Below are 23,266 nucleotides of genomic sequence, written 5' to 3'. Positions count from 1 at the left end.
CAGTTCATGTGATGATATGAGGACAAGAAGCTCAAAATAGAAATATTAATGGTTACTAAATTTATAAAGTTTTGAATTTTTAATAATTTTTTTTTAATAAAAAAACAGAGAAAAATAAAAATTGAGAAATCGAACCCGAATTTACCAGAGTGTGTTTTCCCTCCTTTGTATGTTAATGTTGTTACTGACGGAATCAATCAAGCACGTCTGAGTCTGACCTCCTCCATTAAATTTTTATAATTTTTCCCTTCAAAGCTTCGATTTTGACCTTCTGGGGTTAAATCACGGAAGAGTTTCCATTTTCGGGTAGCCGCCGCAATTTTACCCATCTGAGCCAATAAAAAACCCTAGAAACTGGGATTGTACGAGGAAGAGGAAGAGCTTTTGCCAATTTTGGGGTATCATCGAATTTGATTTTTTTTTTTTGTTCCATCCGGATTCAAAACCCTAACCCTAAAATCCTCTTTCGATTGCTTTGCTGATTTTGTCGAAACCATTTTATTTTCGTTATCTATTCCTCTTTCGAGTTTTAGGATTCTGAACTATTTTTTTGAATATTACAGACGTTTTTGCTTTCTCCCTGTATTAATTGAGCAAACATAGCGATCTATCTATCTCTGTATATATACATATATGTACACATACACACACACACACTTGTAAGTAGAGAATAGTGAGGAAGAAGGTGAAATGAGTAGGCTCTCTTTCCGGCCACGGCCATTGGATATACACAAGAAGCTTCCTATTTTAAAATCCTTTAAAGACTTTGAAGACGACGACACTCCTACTTCTACTACTAGAAACTCTCAGTTGCTGCGTATAGCTTCCGTTGAGGTTGACAATGAGGTGAATTTTTCATATTTTCTTTTCCTTCTTTTTTCGTTCTAACTTCGAATCCGAATTCGATCACTTTTAACCATTGTTACTTATATTATCTATCAGGTTGCACCAGTGCCAAGCAAGAAACCAGCTTCAGAAATACCAACACCTCAGTTTCTTATTGTGGATACTTATGAAAGGGATTATTCTCCTACTTTTGGTCAACCTGCTTCTTATCTTCGTGCAAGAGGAGGTACCAGTTTTGTATTCTTTTGCTATGAAGGTGGCTTTTTTCGTCATGTGGAGACTATATAAGTTTGTTTTTTGTGCAGCTCGGTCTGAGCTTGGAGAATTTGTGGAGTATGATCTTGACAATGAGGATGAAGATTGGCTTTATGAGTTTGACAACGATAAGAATGAACTTTCACCTGAAAAGTAAAGTAACCTATCCAACTATCTTTATTGCTCCTCCTCTTTAGGATTTAGTATCATCAGTATTTTTCTGTTATCTTGTAGCTGCATCATGCTGATACTGTGTTTCATATATTTAATCTTTGAGGCAAATTGGGTTATTCAGTCTCTCCGTGTCTTTTAGTTTTGTATTGTAGCTTAATCAGTTTGCCCTGTTCACTAGAAATTAGTAAATTATGACTGGATTCTGCTAAATGCTAAAACCAAACCCTTACTGAGATAGATACCAAAAGAAGAATCCTTCTTTTTTAATGAGCGACATATATGTGTTAAATTTTTTGATACAGGCTTGAGGGCATTATTTTTAAACTAGAGGTTTTGGATCACAAGACGCGGGAAAGAGCTGGAGTTATTGCACCTACTCTCGGTTCTCCGGTTCCTGTGCTTTTGCAGTTTGATGCTGCTGTTGATGTATAATTTTGCTTTTATTGTGTTCCATAGTCTTTTGGTTTATCATATCTCTTGTTCATCCAGTCTATACTCATTTTAGAAACAGTACAGAACATTTCGATGATTATTTTTGTCTTCTTATTGCAGGCGTTGCAATCTCTGTCCATTAATTATGGAACTTTTCAGGCTATCTTCAACTACTGGAAAGACAAGGTTTGAGATAAAACTTTTGTTGTTACAAGTTTTCTGGATATAGACATTATGTTGCATAGGTTAATGATCTTACTTGACGGGGTGAGATAAAGATGGCTCAACAGATTATTGGGTTCTTGAAACCTGTGCATAATCCTTGTCAATGATGCATCAGTTCCACATATGGACTACCTTTGGCTTATAATACTAATGCCTATGTTTCGTTTTCATTTTTTTTTATGTGAACTTAGCGCAAAAGATGGCAGAAGCCTGTCTTGCGGCGTTTACAGGTTTGCGTTATAATTTGAATTATTTCCATTTGAAACGATCAAGGCCTATGCCAGAAAGTCACCTTACCTCGATTATTTAGTTGATGTTTTGCTTCATTGTTTGGAACAGCCTCCTCCACCGGTCAATGATACCAATCCCTACAATGTGTTTAGGCCAAGGGAGAAAGTTCATAGACTCCACACAAGAAGGGTAAGCTGTCTTGTTCTACGCAATTTGTGATAGATTTTTAATATTAATATCCAATTGGAGACAGAAAAAATACTGATAAGGCTTTACTTCTTCTTCAGATGCAGAGGAGAGAAAACAATGTGCAGTCATTTGAAAAGCTTCGACAGGTGAGCGAGGCACCTGAATCTCTTTATGTTTCTTGCACCTGAAAACAATGTGCAATTTGCCTTTACAATGGCTTCCTAGATAACATTGATATTTTTGGCTGTTAATTATCTGTTAGGGGTTCATTTATGATTTTGTCTTGAATTCTGAATATATGGGATACACTATTATCAGGTTAGACGCAATCTTGGCCAAGCACAGACCATTCTGGAGGCTCTCATTAAGGTGTTCTTTATAACAGTTTTAGAGTTTTAGACTTCATTTCATATCTTAACAAGCGGATTGCATTCTCCAAAGTTACTAATCTGATGTTACCCATTCCGTAGAGAGAAGAGAAGAAGAGGGATGTCATGGACAGTGAGGTTAGCCTTCAGAGAATCCAACTCCAATACAGGGTACTTACTACTACTTCCTCTAAAACTCTTGTTACATATGCTGTCTTTTAATTGCCTTACCGGGTCTAAAATCTTTATCTATGGGTTTTGTTGCAGCATGAAACAGAGCTCCTGGAAGATAGCTTGGCTCTGCCTGGATTTCAACCGACTACAACATCATACAAATTTGGCTCAAGCGACGATGAATTGATGGACTCTGATGATTACACTAGCACCCGTGTACGAACTCGACCTGCCATTATCCCTAACTCTCGTTTCACCAACTTAAATATGAACGCATCTCAACCGGGAGGAATCAAGCAAGAAGTTAGAAGACGACAGTCACATCACGGATGGCTTCACAAACTGGTTCTTACAACACATTCTCTCTCGCTTACTTCATCACTCGAGTAATCTGTAATGCTTTTGTTTTTTTTTTTTGATATCCATAGGATCCTAATGAACCAGTCATGCTGTTCACGAAACCGCTGGTTCCAGATAAACTGGCAGCTGCAGGGATCGTTCCTCCAGCACCAGATTCATCGCCGGGTCAACCTCCAAGCCGGTTTCAGGGGAGGATTGGTCGTGGTGGCCGGATAATATTTGATAGATGGAATCCGTTGATGCAATCTCACATTAACTGTGGAGACTCTTACTACATTGCACCAAAACATCGATCCACCAACTTCAGTTGAAATATTTTTCAGAATCTCTTTGTAAAGAATTTTCTTCTCGATCACCAATGGTGATGAAAGAAGTGTACCAAACAAACTTGAGCTATTATTACTGTATGTTTTTTATGTATTCTCTCAGGTTTTATCGGTTTAAGGGAATAATTCGGTTAATTCCTAACCGGGTCAGGAAACCATTAAATATTTGTACCAGGGACAAAAATGTAATCATGTATTAAAATTCAGGAGAAAAATTGGATTTTTTAGGGCTCTTCTTCATCCGAGGATTTCAATTTTGCTCGTCAAATCGCACAGTGAAGGACCCTAAAATCGAATTTGGGTGCTCCATCAATGGCTTCGATGCTGGCTCGCAGGTCACTGAGCACTCTCCGTGCTCGACATCTTGTATGAATCTCGTTTGCTCTATTTTTTTTTTGTATATTTCTGATCTCTGTGTCGTTTACTTCTGGGGGAGTTGTTTTAGAGATGCTTAGAAATGTGGAATGCGTCTCCTGGAGTTTCGGGAATCTAAGAAGTATCTGTCTTTGTTGATGGGATTCGTGATTACATCTCAATCGAAACTGGAATGAAACTGTGACATTCCTATAGATTGTAGAGTATCCATCAGCCTGATCGATTGAATGAATCCTGTAGGCAAATTTAATAATCTTGATGCTTCGTTGCTCTTATGGATTACCATTGTCATGCGAGTCTCGATGAGTTTTAATTCCTGTGATTGAGAGCGTTTTTGCAAGTTATTTTGTTTTTTTCTTGTGAAATGTTAATCTTTTCATCAGCTTCCTTATGGTGTGTGTATGTTATGGATACATCTCTTATTACTTCTCTTCATGGATAGGTTTTATCCGGGCAGGGATCTCATCTTTCTGGATTGCAGTCTCGTGGTATTTCCTATGGCAGTAACAAAGGTATATTTTTTTTTTGCTCGTGTTTGAGGTTTTTTTTGGTGATTTAGGTTGAAGTACCCCTTTTCAACTTGTATTATGACTTATGGTTTGCCTATGTTATATTCAGATGATAGAGAAGCGGAGCAACTTTCTAAGGAAATTTCCAAGGACTGGAGTACTGGTAAACCAATATGTTCTAGACACTTAGTTCTTTTTCTTTTTTGTTTCTCATACTTTTCTCTTCCTCCTCCTGATATTTTGCAACTTTTCAGTCTTTGAACGGAGCATAAATACCTTGTTTCTCACTGAAATGGTCCGTGGTTTGTCGCTGACCCTCAAGTACTTCTTTGATCCCAAAGTTACTGTGAGTAACATCTTTCCCAGTCTTCACAACTTAGATTTTAATAAATATTCTGTTTGATTCTCTGAAGCTCTATTTTGTATGCAGATCAATTATCCATTTGAGAAGGGTCCACTGAGCCCTCGCTTCCGTGGTGAGCATGCTCTTCGAAGATATCCTACTGGGGAAGAACGCTGCATTGCCTGCAAACTCTGTGAAGCTGTGAGTTTTTGGGATCTATACTAAGCCTTAATTTAATTTAATGTTCTCTTTCTTTCCAAAGCTAGGCATCTCAGGATAGTGGGTATGCTTGCATCTATTAAACAAGGTTGTTAACCCATTCTGCTGTGTAAAACTGGTTCTTCTGATATGGGCCATAGCTCAGGATCAAAGGTTGATGCCTACGAAATTCATTCTAGTAATTAGGAAATTTATTTGAGTATGAGTAAGATTTACTGTTGAGTCGCTTAGAGTTCTGATGAAATGCTCATATCCGCTGACAATGATCTGTTTGATGTCTTTTTCATCAGGTATGTCCAGCACAAGCAATCACAATTGAGGCAGAGGAGAGGGAAGATGGAAGCCGCAGAACAACTAGGTCATCATCCCGTCAGTTATCTTTTATCAACAATATATGCTTTCTCTTTTACCCTATTGTGATATGATTTTGGAGCTGTACAGGTACGATATCGACATGACAAAATGCATCTACTGTGGTTTCTGCCAAGAAGCTTGCCCCGTTGATGCAATTGTCGAAGGACCTAACTTTGAATTCGCAACCGAGACACACGAGGTCCGATTATCACATTTTGTAAACCTAATAATCTTGTGGCACACATAATCTGAACTTCTGTAACCTTCCCTTTCTTTCATAGGAACTTCTCTATGACAAAGAGAAACTTCTGGAGAATGGAGATCGTTGGGAGACCGAGATTGCTGAGAATCTGCGGTCAGAGAGTCTCTACCGATGAACCATCATCCTATAAGTCTTTGCTTCAAAGTTATTTCCCCCGGAAAACATTTTGCGTTGCTTCTGTTAGAAATAAAGCTGAGATCATCATATATCCGTGTGAAAAAAAACTCTTTTGTAATTCCTGCTTTTTTTGTTCTGTCTGTGTAATTGAATTGTTTGTACCACCTCCAAACCTGAAGGAAGGAGTTTGTTTCCGACATGAGTTCCGGTTAAGTGTTTGGTTTTGTCCGGTTTGGAAGAAGAAAGAGAGCATTAATTGGTCAAACACTGAAAGCAGATAAACTATAAATTATGACATATTTGATCGGACGGACAGGATCATAACTCATAAGCCTAGTTTATCCTAAATTGTCCGATCGAAATTGTTTTTGTTGCCTTTTGGTTGCGCCAATTATCGTATTCAGACAACAAAATTAATATTTTAATGTGTATTTTTATTTTTATTTTATGGGTTACTATTTCAGAAAAACAACGAATCCCTAGAAAGGAAAGAAAAAAAAAAACAATCAAAATCCCCAAATCGAGCGAGTCCAAAGAAGAACACCCCCAATTCGACGAACCTCTAACTAAGCCCAGAAAAATCCCCCCCGATTTGGGAAAAACCTGAAAACCGATTCGCTTTTTAATTACATCTCATCTTTCTTTCTGACAATTTTGTCAACCTCTGCTCTTTGATTGATCCTAAACTTTCTAAACTTGGCTTTGGTTTTTTTTGAGTTCACACGTGCCGCATCGGCTGTTCACCGACTTTGTTTCCATTGCGCGCACACTCGATCATCATCAACCGGTTGGTCTCCGTCCTTGTCAAAGTTTTCTCCTTTGTGTATCAATTCAAAGGTTGGGGGTGGAAATTTTTTAGGGTTTTTCAATTTTTTTTTTTTTTGTTTATATTTCTTTGGGCCACTTGGGGTTTCATTGCTTATGTTTACCTGATTCCTTAGTGTATCTAAGTTTGTTGATAGTATTATCCCAACTGGATTGTACTCTGATTACACCAAACTTGTTTAGCAGGACATTCAACTCTGTGCTAATCAGGAGATGAAATTTGGAGACTTGTGGAGGAGGGGAAAGTTATGCTGTGCTTGTTACTGTTAGTTACGAGAAGAACTAGGGCAAGGCGACGAAGACTCAAAAAGATTTTAACCAAATGAATGTTCAGACACACATGTCGGGACAGCTATCTGGTCAGGTTCCTAACCAAGGGACCATGTCCCAGCAGAATGGGAACCCTCAGATGCAGAATTTAGTTGGTGGTGGTTCAGCTCCTGCTCCTCCTGCTGGTTTAGGACCTTCACGTGTTTCTCCCGTTGACCCTGACCTCCATAAACTTCGCCAGGCCATGCGTATCAGGATGTAAGTTCTTTTTTTTTTTTCCTCTAGATATTTACGTGTCTTTCCATTGGCAGTTCTATGCGCTTTACTCTAGTTATAACGTATGTTTTTTTTTTTTTTTTTTTCTGAATTTAATGTTAAATTATACTCAATGAAAATATAACGTTTTTATACAACTAGTGCATCGGGTGTTTGATAAAATAAAGCATAAACTTTGATCTCTAAAGTTAGAAAAGTAAACTCATATTCTAGTTTGGAACCAGAGTTGTACAAATGTTTGTTAGGTTTTTCTTCTATTAAAAAGTTTTGTTTGTTTGGATCGTTGCTGACAATATTTTTTGATTGGATTGACTCTTTTCCCTCGTTTATCACTAATCGAATTTCTGTACGTCTATTGTTTCTCTTCAGTTTCAACATTTTACAGCAAAAGCAACCATCTCCAGCTGATGATGCATCAAAGGCAAAGTATATGGACGTTGCTAGACGCTTAGAAGAGGGCCTGTTTAAAGTTGCTCACTCAAAGGTATTTCATTGGCATCTAAGTGTTGCCACTTGATCCAGCATGTTGGCTATTGTATTTCATTTTTTTATTGTTAATGCTTGGCACTTCCGTTTTGGTTTGCAGGAAGATTACATGAACCAGTCAACCCTTGAGCCTCGGCTGGCAAGTCTCATCAAAGGCAGACAGTTGACTAACTACAATCAGCGACACACTAATTCGTCTTCGGTTGGAACAATGATACCCACTCCAGGATTACAACACAGTGGGGGGAATCCAAATTTGATGATTACATCCTCCGTTGATGCTACTATGGCTGGAAGTAGTAACATCACAACTACAAACATGAACACTGGAAACCTGCTAAATTCTGGTGGTATGCTCGGAGCTTCTTTCTTTACAACTTATATATAAAATCTGGCCAGGAAATTTTGTACTCATTTTTCCTCTGAACACCTTGACTTCGTCTTTGCAGGTAATATGTCTAATGGCTACCAGCATTCGTCGAGTAACTTTGGTCTTGGTTCTGGAGGGAACATGTCATCTATGAGCTCTCAAAGAAATACTGGTCAGATGATGCCTACACCTGGATTTGTCAACAGTATTACTAATAACAATAGCAATAATGGCCAGTCGTATATGAGTGTTGAAGCTTCCAACAATAGTGGTGGATTTTCTTCTGCGCCCATGATGGTACCTCAGCCTCAGCAGCAGCAACAGCAACAACAACAGCAACTGAGGCAGGATATTGGTGGCCAAAATAGTCGTATGCTACAGAACCATGGAAGTCAAATGGGTGTTGGCCTTAGACCTGGAATGCAACAAAAAATGTCAAATGTGTCTAACAGCTCCATAAATGGTGGTGTTGGGATGAATGCAAAAAGCGTAGATTCAGGTACATCGTACACCAATTCTACCAGAGGTTCGCAGCAGGCATATGATAACCTTCAGCGTTCAGGAATGCAGGGTAAAGTCTTTATTTCCCATCCTTTTTTCCGCTTGTCTTGTTTCATATGCACTATAACTTCTTGTGATTGTGCATGTCCAGCAGAATATATAATTTTTTGTTATTTTACCGTTTTAGGTGAAGGATTTGGCACAAACAATTCTGACCCTTTTGGATCGGGAAATTTGTATGGTGCTGTAACATCTGTTGGAATGATGACCAATTCTCAGAATGCCAATACAGCAAATTTCCAGTCTGTGTCTAGAACTAGCTCTTCTTTGGTAAGCAATCAATGAAAGTCACTTTGCATGCACAAGGTGCACCAGTGAAAAATCAATCTATTTCAATCTGAGAATACGGATTTGTAATCTTCTTTTGTACATATTTTTGCAGTCACATCAACAGCAGCAGTTTCAGCAACAGCCTAATCGGTTTCAGCAACAACCTAATCAGTTTCACCAACAGCAGCAACAGTTTCTTCATCAACGGCAATTAAAGCAGCAGAGCCAGCAGCAACAGAGATTTATAAGTCATGATGCTTTTGGGCAAAATCGTGTGGCTTCTGACATGGTTACACACGTTAAACACGAACCAGGAATTGAGAACCCTAGCGAGTCTATTCACTCCCAGACTCCTGAGCAATTCCAGCTTTCTCAGTTTCAGAATCAATACCAGAACAATGCAGAAGACCGTCATGCCGGTTCTCAGATTCTCCCCGTCACAAGTCAGAGTGATATGAGCACATCAGTTCCTCAAAATAGCCAACAGATACAGCAAATGTTGCATCCGCAGAGTGTGGCTTCAGACTCTATTAACGGTTTTAGCAACCTCTCTGTTGGAGTGAAATCAGAATCTGGGCTGCGTGGTCAGTGGCAGTCTCAGTCACAGGAACAGACACAAAGGTCTAATAGTATGTTAAACGAACGGCACATTCAGGAGGACTTTCGTCAAAGAATGTCAGGAACGGATGAAGCTCAGCCCAATAATATGTCTGGAGGGTCGATTATAGGTCAAAACCATATTTCCACTACGTCAGAATCCCCTAATCCCCAAAATCCCACTGCAACCACTTGTAGATATGGAAACGGAAACCAAGATCCGAGATTCAGAAATCAACAGAAATGGCTACTGTTTTTACGCCATGCTCGCAACTGCAAAGCGCCTGAAGGGAAGTGTCCTGATCGGAATTGTGTTACGGTTCAGAAGCTCTGGAAACATATGGACAGTTGTGCTGCAACTCAATGTTCATATCCCCGTTGCCGCCCCACCAAGACATTGATTAATCACCATCGAAGTTGTAAGGAATCTAACTGCCCTGTCTGTATTCCTGTGAAGGCCTACCTACAGCAACAAGCAAATGCACGGTCCCTTGCTCGTTTAAAAAATGAAACTGATGCAGCCAGGCCAGTGAATGGAGGTGAAATAGTAAATGATGCAGTGCAGACCTCTGCTGGAGCAATATCTTGTGCTTCGCCTGGTGCTGATATTTCAGATCATTTGCAACCTTCATTAAAACGGTTGAAGGTGGAGCAGTCTTCTCAACCTGTGGACGTTGAGACAGAAAGCTGTAAAAGCTCAGTTGTTTCCGTAACAGAAGCACAATCATCTCAGTATGTTGAAAGGAAAGATCATAGGCACAGTGATGTACGTGCATCTTCAAAGTATTTTGAAGTGAAAGCTGAGGTTTCTGAAGTTTCTGCGCAGACACGAACCAGTTTCAAAGAGGAGAAAATTGGAATTACTGAAAATATTCCCAAGCAAAGGCCTGTCAGTGAACCTGTTAAACCTGATTTGTCTGATACCTCACCTCGGCTAGAGAATACCAAAATGGAGAAAGAACCTGAGCTACTGAAGAAAGAAAATCTGCCAGAGCCTACTGAACATACATCAAAATCTGGAAAACCAGAGATAAAGGGTGTTTCGTTAACTGAATTGTTCACTCCTGAACAAGTCAGAGAACATATTCGTGGTCTCCGTCAGTGGGTTGGCCAGGTTTGTGATTTTCTCAACTTATGATGTTTACATAATACACAATAACATGAGTACCTGGTAGTAATCTCTTAATTTGCGGCTTCTGTGTTTAGTTTACCCTTCTTATAGGTACTAGATGATTCATCTGTAGTTTGAGGCTTGATTGAGCTATTATGTTAAACACTTGTCCATATTTATCTGAATTTTGATTATTAATGGCTGTTGTCTATCATGTGCTTGCAGAGTAAAGCCAAAGCAGAAAAAAATCAGGCAATGGAGCATTCAATGAGTGAGAATTCCTGCCAACTATGTGCAGTGGAGAAGCTTACCTTTGAGCCGCCACCTATCTATTGTACCCCTTGTGGTGCCCGCATCAAGAGAAATGCTATGTATTACACTGTAGGAGCTGGTGACACTCGTCATTACTTTTGTATTCCATGTTATAATGAATCCCGTGGGGATACTATACTTGCTGAAGGGACGCCTATACCTAAGGCAAGACTCGAGAAAAAGAAAAATGATGAAGAGACTGAAGAATGGGTACAAAACTATCCACTCTGTAGGCTTGTTTTGTGTTTGTCTCCCGTTTTGGTATGGATTTAAGTTCATGCTGTATTCTGTTTCTATCTTTGATTTTTGCAGTGGGTCCAATGTGATAAATGTGAGGCCTGGCAACATCAGATATGTGCTTTATTTAATGGGAGAAGGAATGACGGAGGGCAGGCTGAGTATACCTGTCCATATTGCTTTATAGCAGAAGTGGAGCAAAGTAAGAGGAAGCCTTTACCTCAGAGTGCTGTTCTTGGAGCTAAAGACCTACCGCGAACAATTCTCAGTGACCATATAGAGCAGCGGTTGTTTAAGAGGCTGAAGCAGGAAAGAACAGACAGAGCCAGGGCTCAAGGAAAAAGTTTTGATGAGGTATACATGGGGTGGAGTTTGTTAAGGTTTTTAATGTCTTTCATGTATTTCACATCAGTCTTATTTATTTTTTATTTTTCTATAAGTTTGTTGTCCTGTACTGATTTTTTGTTAGAAACAGTAGATTGAAGCTGCATTGTTTTCTCTTTGACTTGATACTGACAGATTCCTACTGCCGAGTCCCTTGTGATTAGAGTTGTTTCATCTGTTGACAAGAAGCTGGAAGTTAAACCTCGATTTCTTGAAATTTTTCGGGAGGATAGTTACCCAACAGAATTTGCGTACAAGTCTAAGGTAAGAATGATCAGAAGGCGCATTGTAGTTGTAATTTCTGCATATATGCGTTATGTTTGCGGAGTTCGGCTGTTAATAATATCCTTTTCACTTGCGACGGCATTTTATTTTTACAGGTAGTTCTGCTGTTCCAAAAGATTGAAGGTGTAGAAGTATGCTTATTTGGGATGTACGTCCAAGAATTTGGTTCTGAATGCGATTTTCCTAATCAACGCCGAGTTTATCTCTCGTATTTGGATTCTGTCAAGTACTTCAGACCCGAGGTTAGATCTTATAACGGAGAGGCTCTGCGTACTTTCGTTTACCACGAAATTCTGGTAAGTCCTAGTCCTCTTAAACCTTTGTTATTAACCAATATATGTGCTTTATTATAAAAACTATATGGAAGATCTAACAGAGTATAATTTGATCCTGTTTTTAGATCGGCTACCTAGAATACTGCAAGTTGCGTGGTTTCACAAGCTGCTACATATGGGCGTGTCCGCCGCTGAAGGGCGAAGACTATATCTTGTATTGTCATCCAGAAATTCAGAAGACGCCAAAATCTGATAAACTACGAGAGTGGTCAGTTCAGTTACCTTTTTGGGATGAACTTCGCTAGTTTTCATATGATATATACATCATCCAACTTCTCATCTTGTTCTTCGCAGGTACCTAGCAATGTTGAGAAAAGCTTCAAAGGAAGGGATTGTTGCAGAAACTATAAATCTCTATGACCATTTTTTTATGCAAACTGGTGAATGTAAAGCTAAGGTTACAGCAGCCAGGCTCCCGTATTTCGATGGTGACTACTGGCCAGGTGCAGCGGAGGATCTTATATACCAAATGAGTCAAGAAGAAGATGGCAGAAAGGGAAATAAGAAAGGGATGCTCAAGAAAACCATTACCAAAAGGGCGCTAAAAGCTTCTGGGCAGACTGATCTGTCTGGGAATGCGTCCAAGGATCTCCTGCTAATGCATAAAGTATTATTTTCTTCGCATTTGTATTCTTTTTTCATTTGTTTTCTTGTTAAATATGTTTACCTGTTTTTCCAGCTCGGTGAGACCATTCACCCAATGAAGGAAGACTTTATCATGGTCCACTTGCAGCCTTCTTGCACTCATTGCTGTATGCTGATGGTATCAGGAAATCGTTGGGTCTGCAGCCAGTGCAAGCACTTCCAGATTTGTGATAAGTAATACTTCGTCCCTTCTATTCCTATAATCCTTTCTTTGTTGTACTGCAAATAAGACTATGTAGAGATCCCGACCGATACTTTTTGTGGATGGATTATTTGTCTTTATTACTGATTAAGTTCTCTGCAATCTAAAATGTTATTCCGTTTTTCAGGTGTTATGAGGCTGAGCAGAGACGTGAAGACAGGGAAAGGCATCCTGTTAATTTTAAGGATAAGCATGCGTTGTATCCCGTGAGTTGCATTTGCTTGTTGGGGATATTTTCCTTTAGCTTTGTCTGTAATCAGTTGTATGAATGTTTGTGGTATTGATTTTGCAGGTCGAAATTACAGATATTCCTTCAGATACGAGGGACAAAGATGAGATACTCGAAAGCGAGTTTTTCGACACTAGGCAAGCATTTCTGAGTCTTTGCCAAGGTAACCATTACCAGTATGATACATTAAGGCGGGCAAAACATTCGTCGATGATGGTTCTTTACCATCTACATAACCCAACCGCTCCTGCGTTTGTCACGACCTGCAATGCTTGTCATCTTGACATTGAAACTGGTCAAGGCTGGCGCTGTGAAGTATGTCCAGACTACGATGTGTGCAATTCTTGTTACAGTAGAGATGGTGGAGTTAATCATCCTCACAAGTTGACTAATCATCCATCTTTAGCTGATCAAAATGCTCAAAACAAAGAAGCGAGGCAATTGCGAGTCTTGCAGGTATATTATTCTTCTGTTACTTTCTAAAGCTTGTGGTGCTTCTAACTTGGTCCTGAAGTTTCAAAGTAAAAATGTAACATGCTCTTTTTTCTTTTCGGATTTGCAGCTTAGGAAAATGCTTGATCTTCTGGTACATGCATCACAATGTCGTTCGCCACAATGTCAATATCCTAATTGCCGGAAAGTGAAGGGGCTATTCCGACATGGTATACAGTGCAAAGTACGTGCTTCGGGAGGTTGTGTTCTATGCAAGAAAATGTGGTATCTCCTTCAACTCCACGCTCGGGCCTGCAAGGAATCAGAGTGCCATGTACCTCGTTGCAGGTAAACACACGTTATGATGGTTCATGAAATTACGTCAACATTTCATTTGAGACTTGAAACATTTTTGGTCCATGTGATATTGTGTTGATTATCATTGTTAATATATCTCACTGTGTGTTCAGGGACCTGAAGGAGCATCTGAGAAGATTACAGCAGCAATCAGATTCACGGCGTAGAGCAGCTGTAATGGAAATGATGAGACAAAGAGCTGCAGAAGTCGCTGGGGGATCAGGTTAATCAAAACTTGTACATTTAGAAGGATCATAATCAAAGTTGCAAAAACCTTCACCCTTTTCCCAAAGGTAAACAACAAGAAAGATATAGAGCCACAAATCTTCATACGCCTCTTGGAAGAAGAAAAAGAAGAAGAACCAGTTAGAGAGAGAGACTGATTGTGAAATTAGCTTAGATTTGGTGTTTAACAGTCAACTGTCAGGGATTAACATGGGAGCGTAAAACCAAGAATGCGTCTTTCAGAAGATTTATCAGTTAGTTGGGTGTCAAAGAGGCAGAAGGAGAGAAGAAGAAGAAGAAGAAGAAGAAGAAGAAGAGGAAAGCCAGTCTTCTTCATAAGAGTGTTACGAGGTGGCTTGGTTGGATGATCTTCTGATTCTATACATACACACGCACACACACTTGCTCACTTTTTTTGTTTTGTTTTGGTAATTTATTGTATTTTTGTAAAATTGCCATTTCTGATTTGGGAATGGCAAGAGTGTAGCATATACAGTACGTTAACGTGTTTATTTTTTGTAAGCAAAGTAAGATAAGGTAGAGAGTCTTGTCCTTAGATTATATCTTCCACTCCTTGTTTTTCTAGTTATTTGTATTGATGATGATGAAACTGTTGTATTCACACTATTTGATCATATAATAATTTAGTTCTTTCATTAGATTTTGATGTTAAATACTTTAAATACTTGCATGTTTGTTAAATTTGGAGTTAGTTTTTGTGACTGTACTGTATTGTGAAAAAAAAAAAGAGAAAGGTTTGTATTTGAGAGACGAATCTCAAAGCCACGTAAGCAGGAGATTCTGGCTTACGTGGAGTTGGAGAAGAATGTAAAATTCCAAGCCACCAGATACTGACACGTGGGTAAACAAGATAGAGTCTCGAACAAGAACCACTCACTAGCTTTGTAATGGTTCACTTGACACTTAGGAAGAATCTAATCTGATGATGAGGAAACTGCAAGAAACAGAAAAAAAATCGATAAGAGTAATGATAATACACTTTCCGTCTCCTTCTCTCTATCGCACGAATTGCTTGACCAGTAGTAAAAGCAGAAGAAGAAGAACTCAGTGTCAGAGCCGCCTGGTGACTAGATCAGCGGCGGTTCTTCGTATATCCAAGGCGGCGGCGATCGGGGCCATAGCTGCAGCGGTTGTGATAGCTTCGGTATCTGTAGCTTCAGCAGAGCTTCCTCCGCCGCCTCAAGACGGAGAAACGCTATCTAATGTACCGCAAACGCTATCAGGTGAAGACTGCAAGAAACAGAGGATCCAACGACCCAAATCCAAGAACGCTGAGAAGTGTACCGTTAAATGCGTCAACACTTGTATTCGCAGTGGAGACGGAGAAGGACCGATCAACATCAGAAGGTCTCTAGTCTATATCTCTCTCCCTCTCTCTCTCTCTGGTCATATTCTTTCATCACTAATATTGTTTTTTTTTTCTGTCTTGTAATTGAAAAGGCCATTAGTGGTATTCAAGCAAGGGTTTCGTAGCCGTAATTACTGGTACATATAATAGTTTCTTCTTACATATATATAATATAGTTGTGTTGCTTTAATTAGCAAGCATGGATCTTAAAACAAGAGGAGCTGATTTCTTGTTTGTAGCTTAGTGGAATGTTCGGATATTTGCAATTTGATCGGAGATGGCTATGGACCCTGAATGAATATATATACAAGATTTAAACAACAAGGATGCAGCAGCAGCAGCAACAGAGGAGAATGAAACTGATCATATATATTATCTTCAGATTTTGTAGATTCTTGTCTTCTTTTTTTCTTCTTAATGAAAGATTAGTTGTTTGCACACGATATATAATCTCAATTTATACGATCGATAATACATAACACGTCGGCCAATTTGTTTTCTCCGTTAGTATATAAAGGCCCAATAGGTAGTAATATGGCATAATGGGTTTACAAATTGATACTTTTTCTCCGTCGAATACTACCCATTGGGCCTTTTTATTTTCTATCGTCAGCATTTTATCTTACTTTTTTTTTTTTTTTTTTCCTGCACCAATAGCACTTTTATGTCCTAATCAAAAAGAAAAAAAATGAAACATGGCGCAGAAAAATGTTAGTGTTCCTGAGATTAAAATAAATGCTATTTTGCCAAATTATATTTAATACAATCCATGGTTCAACCAATTTGACCAACTGATCAAAAATTGTGAAAACGATATAATGTTTTCCGGAGACTTTTGATTTTTACAATTTGGATGTCTCAAATTCGCTCCTTTAATGATGATTTAGTTTTTGATTATGGACCTAATTTGATATGACTGCTAGCTGCAGTGTATCTAAAAACGGATATGTGAATTCATAGAATAATATCGAACATGTCATCGTCGACTTTGCTATTGCCGGCTTAAACATGTCTCTGGGCAAATTAAAAAAATGTCCCTTACCTATTTACTAATTTTTTTTAGGTTTGTTTAGTTCATATAATTTTTTTTGGTGCCTTTTCTAATTTACAATTTTTTTTTTGTGCCCTTAACCTACTTACTAATTTTTTTGGTCTTTTTAGTTCATATAATTTTTTTTGTGTCTTTTATAACTTACAAATTTTTTTTTTGTGCCATTTTAACTTAGAAAACAAAAATTTGTGTCCCTTTTAACTTATAAATTTTTTTTTTGTGTTTCTCTCTTATATGTATATGCCCCTTTAAACTGAACTCTACGTTACTATATACACATTTTTTTGTATTTTTATTTTAATCTAATTATTTATTGTTTTTGTTTTTAGTCTTCTGATAATTTACTTCTTATTTTTTTTTGTTTTTTTTTCTCATCGAAATAAAATTTATATTAATGAAATAGTAACATCTTCATACAATTGTTTTACTAACCAGCATGGAGGTGTAAAACACTCAAAATAATAAACACTTTGTAAACATCCATATTTAGCTAGTAAATGGGCTGTTTTGTTACAATTTCTGGATACAGATACAATAGAAAACGAGTGAAATAAAGTAGACCAGAAAACAATATCTCTGTAAATAGGTTCAATAGGGATATCAACATCAGATTTATTGGCGATTTTGGTTAAGGTCTCACAATCACCCTCGAATGTGACATCACGTAGTCCTTATTTTTTTTGTCTGTCTGGTGATTTCTTACCATAAACAGTAAAACTAATAATACGAGAGTTGGATTTGACCGTGAAATAGCTGTGGTCCCCTTAACTGCTGAATCTTATTCGTTCAGAAATCGATGCCTCACGACTCACGTATCCATGATCCCATTGGAGGGATCGGAGTAACATGTATTTGAAGAATGATCATACATTCATAATCATAGGTCATACCCATCAAATGATTATTAATTATTTTTAAGGGCTTATTTGCAAAAATTCGTTCAAAATTTAATTTCACGTATCCACGATCCCATTGGAGATAAATTTTTATTTTATTTTATAGGAGATGATTCTTGGTCTTCTATCTATTAAACTATCAGATTTTAAATGACGTGTTAGTAGGAAACAGTGCCATTCGTACACGTCCGAGTTAACGTATATTGATATCAATTAGCAATCCGTATAAACACGTCGTATGAATCTTTGTTGCCAGTTGCCACCAATCAATTCTCGAGGTGTTTATATAATTTATTACTGCGTATTAATGGACAATGCATATAGTTTAATAAGCATGTTGTTGTCTAAGGAAGGTATATCATAATTCCTTGTATTGGTAACTGTATGTATTTACAAAATGGTCATAATCGTCGTCTAGAATATAGACCAAGTTAATTGTTTACTAACACACACAATCTTATCATTTGTATGGCAGCCGACTTAAGGCCAAATTAAGATTACAACCACCATATAGAGAAGCGATATAATCATCAGTAGTAATTAAATTGGAAAGAGATAACATTTAGATGTTCGATATCTGAGCGTAAACTGTATATGTTTTTCCCATCAATGATCAAAGTCTACCACATCATATCTCTACCAGTATATCTTTTAGCCAAAATATTTAATATTTAAATTCATTAATACATCATATATGACCAATATATGCTGTTGTATGAATGTATGATCTATACATGGTAGAATATATTCCATAGATTTGATGTCAAAAAAAATATTATTGAGATATAAAATATATAGAGTTGAATAGATGTATTAGATTAAATCATAATATTAAAATATATTCCATAGAAAATCTAATTATGCGTTAATTGGAAAGTGACAATGTGTGAAAGATCAACAGTTTTTATTTAATAAATGGGATTATAAGAAGTATGGTCGACTGAGGGAAAATAATAAAAGACAGTAGAGAATTCACATATAAAATTCTATTATTAGGAATCACTTCATTAGTTGACAAAAGAAAAAAAAAATAGTTTATTTTTCGAAATAATAAATAAGCAAAATGTTGGAAAGTTTCACCTAATTCACTCCTAAACTCTGTTATAAATTCTCGTCTAGACAGCATCTTCCAACAACTCACACCACACTACATTCTTCATTCTCCTCGAAAACAACAACCCAAATGGGAGAAGCGGCGGAGCAAGCACGTGGCTTCCACGTGACCACCACCAGGAAGCAAGTCATCACAGCGGCTCTTCCCCTCCAGGACCACTGGCTCCCCCTCTCGAACCTCGACCTCCTCCTTCCTCCTCTCGACGTCAACGTTTGCTTCTGCTACAAGAAATCACTTAACATTACCAACACAGTGGCTCTTGAAACCCTCAAGACGGCTTTGGCAGAGACTCTCGTCTCCTACTACGCCTTTGCCGGCGAGATCGTGACCAATACTACCGGAGAACCGGAGATTCTCTGCAACAATCGTGGCGTAGATTTTGTGGAAGCCGGTGCTGACGTTGAGCTTCGAGAGCTTAACCTGTATGATCCTGATGAAAGTATTGCCAAGCTTGTTCCCATCAAGAAACATGGAGTCATAGCGATTCAGGTAACACTTTCAGCGTAAGACAACACTAGTTCACTACAGCAACAACGTTATATATATATATATATATATATATATATAACTCGTCTTTTTGTCTAATTGTCTGAACAGGTAACTCAACTGAAATGTGGAAGCATAGTTGTTGGCTGCACATTTGATCATCGTGTAGCGGACGCATATTCCATGAACATGTTTCTCTTATCGTGGGCCGAGATATCACGGTCTGACGTACCAATCTCTTGTGTACCATCGTTTCGAAGATCTCTGCTAAACCCACGAAGACCTTTGGTCATCGATTCATCTATAGACCAGATTTTTATGCCTGTCACCTCCTTGCCCCCTCCACAAGAAATTACCAATCCAGAAAATCTCCTTACGAGCCGTATCTATTACATAAAAGCGGATGCATTAGAAGAGCTCCAAACTCTAGCCAGCAGCTCGAACAACGGTAAAAGGACAAAACTTGAATCATTTAGTGCGTTTCTGTGGAAACTCGTGGCAGAGAAAACAGCTAAAGATCATCCAGTCCTGTGCAAGACCTCAAAACTTGGGATCGTCGTGGACGGAAGGAGGAGACTTATGGAGCAAGAAAACAATACTTACTTCGGAAACGTTCTCTCAATCCCATTTGGTGGACAGAGAATCGATGACTTGACTAACAAGCCACTGTCTTGGGTGGCCGAAGAGGTTCACAGATTCTTGGAGAGATCAGCGACCAAAGAACATTTTTTGAATTTGATCGATTGGGTTGAGACTCGCCGCCCAACACCTGCGGTTTCAAGAATCTACAGCGTCGGATCTGACGATGGACCCGCCTTTGTGGTTTCTTCCGGGAGGAGTTTTCCTGTGACCCAAGTGGATTTCGGGTGGGGCTCGCCGGTTTTTGGATCTTACCATTTCCCATGGGGAGGCAGCGCCGGATACGTTATGCCGATGCCAAGCTCAGTGGACGACGGAGATTGGATGGTTTACTTGCACCTTACGAAAGGACAGTTGAAGTTCATTGAGGAAAAGGCTTCTCATGTGTTTAAACCTATTGACAATGATTATCTCAAGATTTAAAAAATAAAAACCCTAATTTCGTAGTTCATGCGTTAAACCTATTGATCAATTTCTCCGGTTGGATATGTTTTTTTTTTCTCTCCTCATTTTATGTGATATTATGTTTTGCCTTGGGTCTTTGTATTTGAATAATTTTATTAGGCCCTGTTCGTTTCTCTATTAAGATGGATCATTTCAACGGAGATGAAAAAATGATGTTCGTTTTTGACCATTTATAGGAACATTTATACCACAAAACATGTCCCTTCTTCATCTCTCTCGACCAAAGAAGAGAAAATAGAGTTTTCGGATTCTCAATTTCAAGATTTGGTTCTCTATGTGAGATCTTGAATACATAAAGCACTATAGTGTGTGTTGTTTGGTCCAGTTTTCTTCATGGGAAAATTTGAGGTTAGGTGAGAGCTGATGGTAGTTTAGAGAGTGTCTAATGTGACATAGACAAGACTTCTTTTTGGTGTACTGGAATAATCTTGTAGCTGCATTATAATGACCTCTAGCATGACATTATATTGGAAGTTTCTTTCAAATTTATCTTTGTCATGAAGCTTTTCATGTTTTAATATTGCGTTATCTTTTGGAGATTTTGGTTTGTGAGCTTTTCTATTGTAAAAATCTTTTGGAATTATTTTTGGTATTGATATTGGGATTTTTGGAGTTTTTGTTTGTTATATTGTTGTTGATTTTTTCTTAATTGGCATAACATGTTTTAAATCTTATAAAAATTATATTTTATGAAAATAGAAATTTATAAATATCAAAAATAATAATATTGATATTCAGATTTTTGGAGTTTTTGTTTGGTATTGTATTTATATATTTTAAATCAATATGGTTAAGATTAAAAAAATTATTAGATCAAAACATAGATATTTTAGTCATTTTCTAATCAAATCCATTTAGAGAAGAATGTAAATAAACCAAATAAACATATTTTCATTCAGATGCATCATCCAAATGAACCAATTTTTTGCTTTGTTTGTTGGATCATTTGGATGAATCATTTAAATATTAATTTAGACGGAAATTCTAAATGATCAAACGAACAAGGTCTAAATGATCAAATGGTTCATTTGGATGGTTCAACCGTATAATGTACTATATATCTATCGAAATATTAATCAAATCATACCTCTCTGATGTGTTGTTCGATTACTTTATTAATGTTTCCCAATATAATACTTGTACGTTACCCGACTCCATTTTCTTTTGCCAACAACATACGTACTTCAATCGAGTATTTACTGAAAAATAATGGACCCCTGGGCACACGCCCTTTTGCCCTCCTCCTTAAGCCGGCACTGGATATGGATGGTGACATAAACAAATAGTAACACATTACTATGCTACAAATGTTCTTGAAAATTATTAGTTTATGTTTATATATACCGTATATAGCTTTTGTACGTAGTTCCTCTCATTCAATATGTGAAAATCACATCCTCACACATATAGTATTATAATTCGATCATGATACGTACCTCGACTACACGCATTTGGCGTCATTGCGTGCACTACCTCGACAACACGCATTTCATGTCATTAGAATGATCGCGTGCGCTAACAAAATACGTCTAGCCGCCAACGCAGATAAAACCAACCTCCTTGTATTTTAAATTAATGGTCCATTAAATTGACCATTAAAACTTTCTTTCACAATTTATATTTAAAACACTCGTCATTTATCTGTCAAATGTTTGTAGTAGATTCTTCTATTTGCTACTTGCAGTTTACCTATCATCATCAAAAAACAATTCCAATTACAAATATATGAAGAAAAAAATGACATGCTGTTATTGTTGAGTATATATATATATATAGCGATATAATCTGTTGAACTCTAATTTTTATGAGAGAAACCACATACGCAAATATTTTGACAATATATAAATAGTTCATTACTTAGAAAAAGTTGTTTGTTATGTAAGTTGATATATAGTATTGACTATATAGATATTACTAGCTAACTAGAGCTTGGTTCTTGTGTGGTTGTACCATTTAGAGTTTAGTCAAGACTACTCTGACTATAATTGATAACACTGTAGCTATTTATAGTTTATTTTTATTTATTAATTGGTTGTTCATCTTCCTAGTTGTTGTATTACAAATAGAAAATTAGGCAGATTTAACTACTAAACCTAGACCCACCTCTACTGATATAATATTAATGTGTATTGCTTCGATCTGTACTTATGGTTAAAACTTAAAGCGGTGATGTGTTCACTGCTTTTGTCGCTAGTCACTTTAAAATCACTACAAACTTCTTTTTTTCTTTTTTTTTTTTTTTCCAAACGTTCATGAAATGAGCATATCATAACTAATAATTTATATTTGTCTTTTTGCAAGTATTTTTAAGTTTTAAACATAGACATGCAAATATGGATAGTATATACTAGTCGACAGTTGAAAACTTCAATCGGGGTGTAAGGATACTTGTCATTTGTCAACGTGGACAAATTTTGTGTTGTAAAGGAAAAAAGTGTGGCTAAATTTTGTAATGTCGTTGGGGAAGATTTGAATATTCCGACTTCCGAGTCAAAGTCATTCTTAACAACTAAATGCCCTTTTTATTTTTGTCAACCAATAACATCCTTTCCAACGTTTAGTATCAGAAATTACGTAGTTATTTACTTAATTATTCCTAAAAAATTAAGAAATTATTTTATTTAAAATTTATAGTAAATCGATAATTATTAGGAATTAGCAGATTTAACATAATAAATAGATATATATATATATTATGGTTTGGTTCTACCAATGAAATATATTTTTTTTTCATTCTCTGAAACTGTTTTCAATTACACATGCAATCCTCTACTGTACAAGATAAACTGAATAAAGTTTGACTAAGTGTAACTCTTTAAATGTTGTAAAAACATACGTGTAGCGTATAATAAAATCGGGTATATAAAGCATTCGTTTGGAGCGTTTCAAGTAAAATCAGGTTATTGTGTCATTTTTTTTATACCTTCGATAGTTTTTTCATATTCGAGATTATCTGCAAACTTCGACAAAACTCATATATTTGGTTCACGGGTCAAAGTTAGGTGAGAAAAGAATCAGAAATTACGACATTTATTAAGTATTTTGATCCAAAGTAAATGAAGAAAATTTCAGTCAACA

At 37.3% G+C, this 23,266-nt stretch overlaps 5 protein-coding genes and 1 long non-coding RNA gene across 9 annotated transcripts; 5 read left to right on the top strand and 1 right to left on the bottom strand.

Annotated features, from left to right (window-relative positions):
• The first annotated feature begins 26 nt into the window (after positions 1-26).
• LOC147939325 (uncharacterized) lies at positions 27-3,715 on the top strand. Its single transcript, XM_087466136.1, has 12 exons — positions 27-846; positions 943-1,072; positions 1,152-1,254; positions 1,578-1,701; positions 1,828-1,893; positions 2,124-2,162; positions 2,272-2,352; positions 2,451-2,498; positions 2,671-2,721; positions 2,823-2,891; positions 2,988-3,239; positions 3,323-3,715. Exons 1-12 carry the CDS (start codon positions 691-693, stop codon positions 3,563-3,565), a joined length of 1,362 nt encoding a protein of 453 aa, XP_087322262.1. The 5' UTR covers positions 27-690; the 3' UTR covers positions 3,566-3,715.
• A 52-nt stretch (positions 3,716-3,767) lies between these two features.
• Positions 3,768-5,958, top strand: LOC104714187 (NADH dehydrogenase [ubiquinone] iron-sulfur protein 8-A, mitochondrial). Its single transcript, XM_010431470.2, has 8 exons — positions 3,768-3,946; positions 4,398-4,467; positions 4,574-4,627; positions 4,719-4,810; positions 4,895-5,008; positions 5,317-5,384; positions 5,468-5,579; positions 5,662-5,958. Exons 1-8 carry the CDS (start codon positions 3,893-3,895, stop codon positions 5,755-5,757), a joined length of 660 nt encoding a protein of 219 aa, XP_010429772.1. The 5' UTR covers positions 3,768-3,892; the 3' UTR covers positions 5,758-5,958.
• A 115-nt stretch (positions 5,959-6,073) lies between these two features.
• Positions 6,074-14,827, top strand: LOC104714185 (histone acetyltransferase HAC1). 4 transcript variants are annotated; one of them, XM_087466133.1, is made up of 18 exons: positions 6,074-6,546; positions 6,771-7,112; positions 7,500-7,614; positions 7,717-7,966; positions 8,066-8,557; positions 8,675-8,817; positions 8,930-10,528; positions 10,751-11,047; positions 11,150-11,428; positions 11,594-11,722; positions 11,839-12,039; positions 12,144-12,286; positions 12,373-12,685; positions 12,758-12,897; positions 13,053-13,131; positions 13,218-13,610; positions 13,717-13,934; positions 14,057-14,827. In XM_087466133.1, the coding sequence occupies exons 2-18, from the start codon at positions 6,907-6,909 to the stop codon at positions 14,169-14,171; spliced, it is 5,112 nt and encodes a 1,703-aa protein (XP_087322259.1). In that variant the 5' UTR covers positions 6,074-6,546; positions 6,771-6,906; the 3' UTR covers positions 14,172-14,827. The 4 variants fall into 4 exon arrangements, with proteins under 4 accessions (XP_087322259.1, XP_087322258.1, XP_087322260.1 ...); XM_087466132.1 differs by having other exon boundaries at positions 6,169-6,546; positions 6,768-7,112; XM_087466134.1 differs by having other exon boundaries at positions 6,183-6,596.
• Positions 14,828-14,921: 94 nt separating this feature from the next.
• On the top strand, positions 14,922-15,980 carry LOC104714184 (uncharacterized). The gene is made up of 3 exons (XM_010431466.3): positions 14,922-15,536; positions 15,630-15,674; positions 15,777-15,980. The coding sequence occupies exons 1-3, from the start codon at positions 15,112-15,114 to the stop codon at positions 15,829-15,831; spliced, it is 525 nt and encodes a 174-aa protein (XP_010429768.1). The 5' UTR covers positions 14,922-15,111; the 3' UTR covers positions 15,832-15,980.
• Positions 15,981-18,455: 2,475 nt separating this feature from the next.
• On the bottom strand, positions 18,456-19,824 carry LOC147939324 (uncharacterized). Its single transcript, XR_015565246.1, has 2 exons — positions 19,688-19,824; positions 18,456-19,470 (listed from the first exon to the last, which is right to left on the bottom strand). It is a non-coding gene; the product is annotated as an uncharacterized LOC147939324 (long non-coding RNA).
• LOC104714183 (coniferyl alcohol acyltransferase-like) lies at positions 18,625-20,383 on the top strand. Its single transcript, XM_010431465.3, has 2 exons — positions 18,625-19,087; positions 19,196-20,383. The coding sequence occupies exons 1-2, from the start codon at positions 18,668-18,670 to the stop codon at positions 20,144-20,146; spliced, it is 1,371 nt and encodes a 456-aa protein (XP_010429767.1). The 5' UTR covers positions 18,625-18,667; the 3' UTR covers positions 20,147-20,383.
• Positions 20,384-23,266: the final 2,883 nt, after the last annotated feature.

This window comes from Camelina sativa, chromosome 9 (assembly GCF_030686135.1).
Source record: "Camelina sativa cultivar CO46 ecotype springtype chromosome 9, ASM3068613v1".
Lineage (NCBI taxonomy): Eukaryota > Viridiplantae > Streptophyta > Magnoliopsida > Brassicales > Brassicaceae > Camelina > Camelina sativa.
This window is presented reverse-complemented; position numbering and strand designations above follow the sequence as displayed.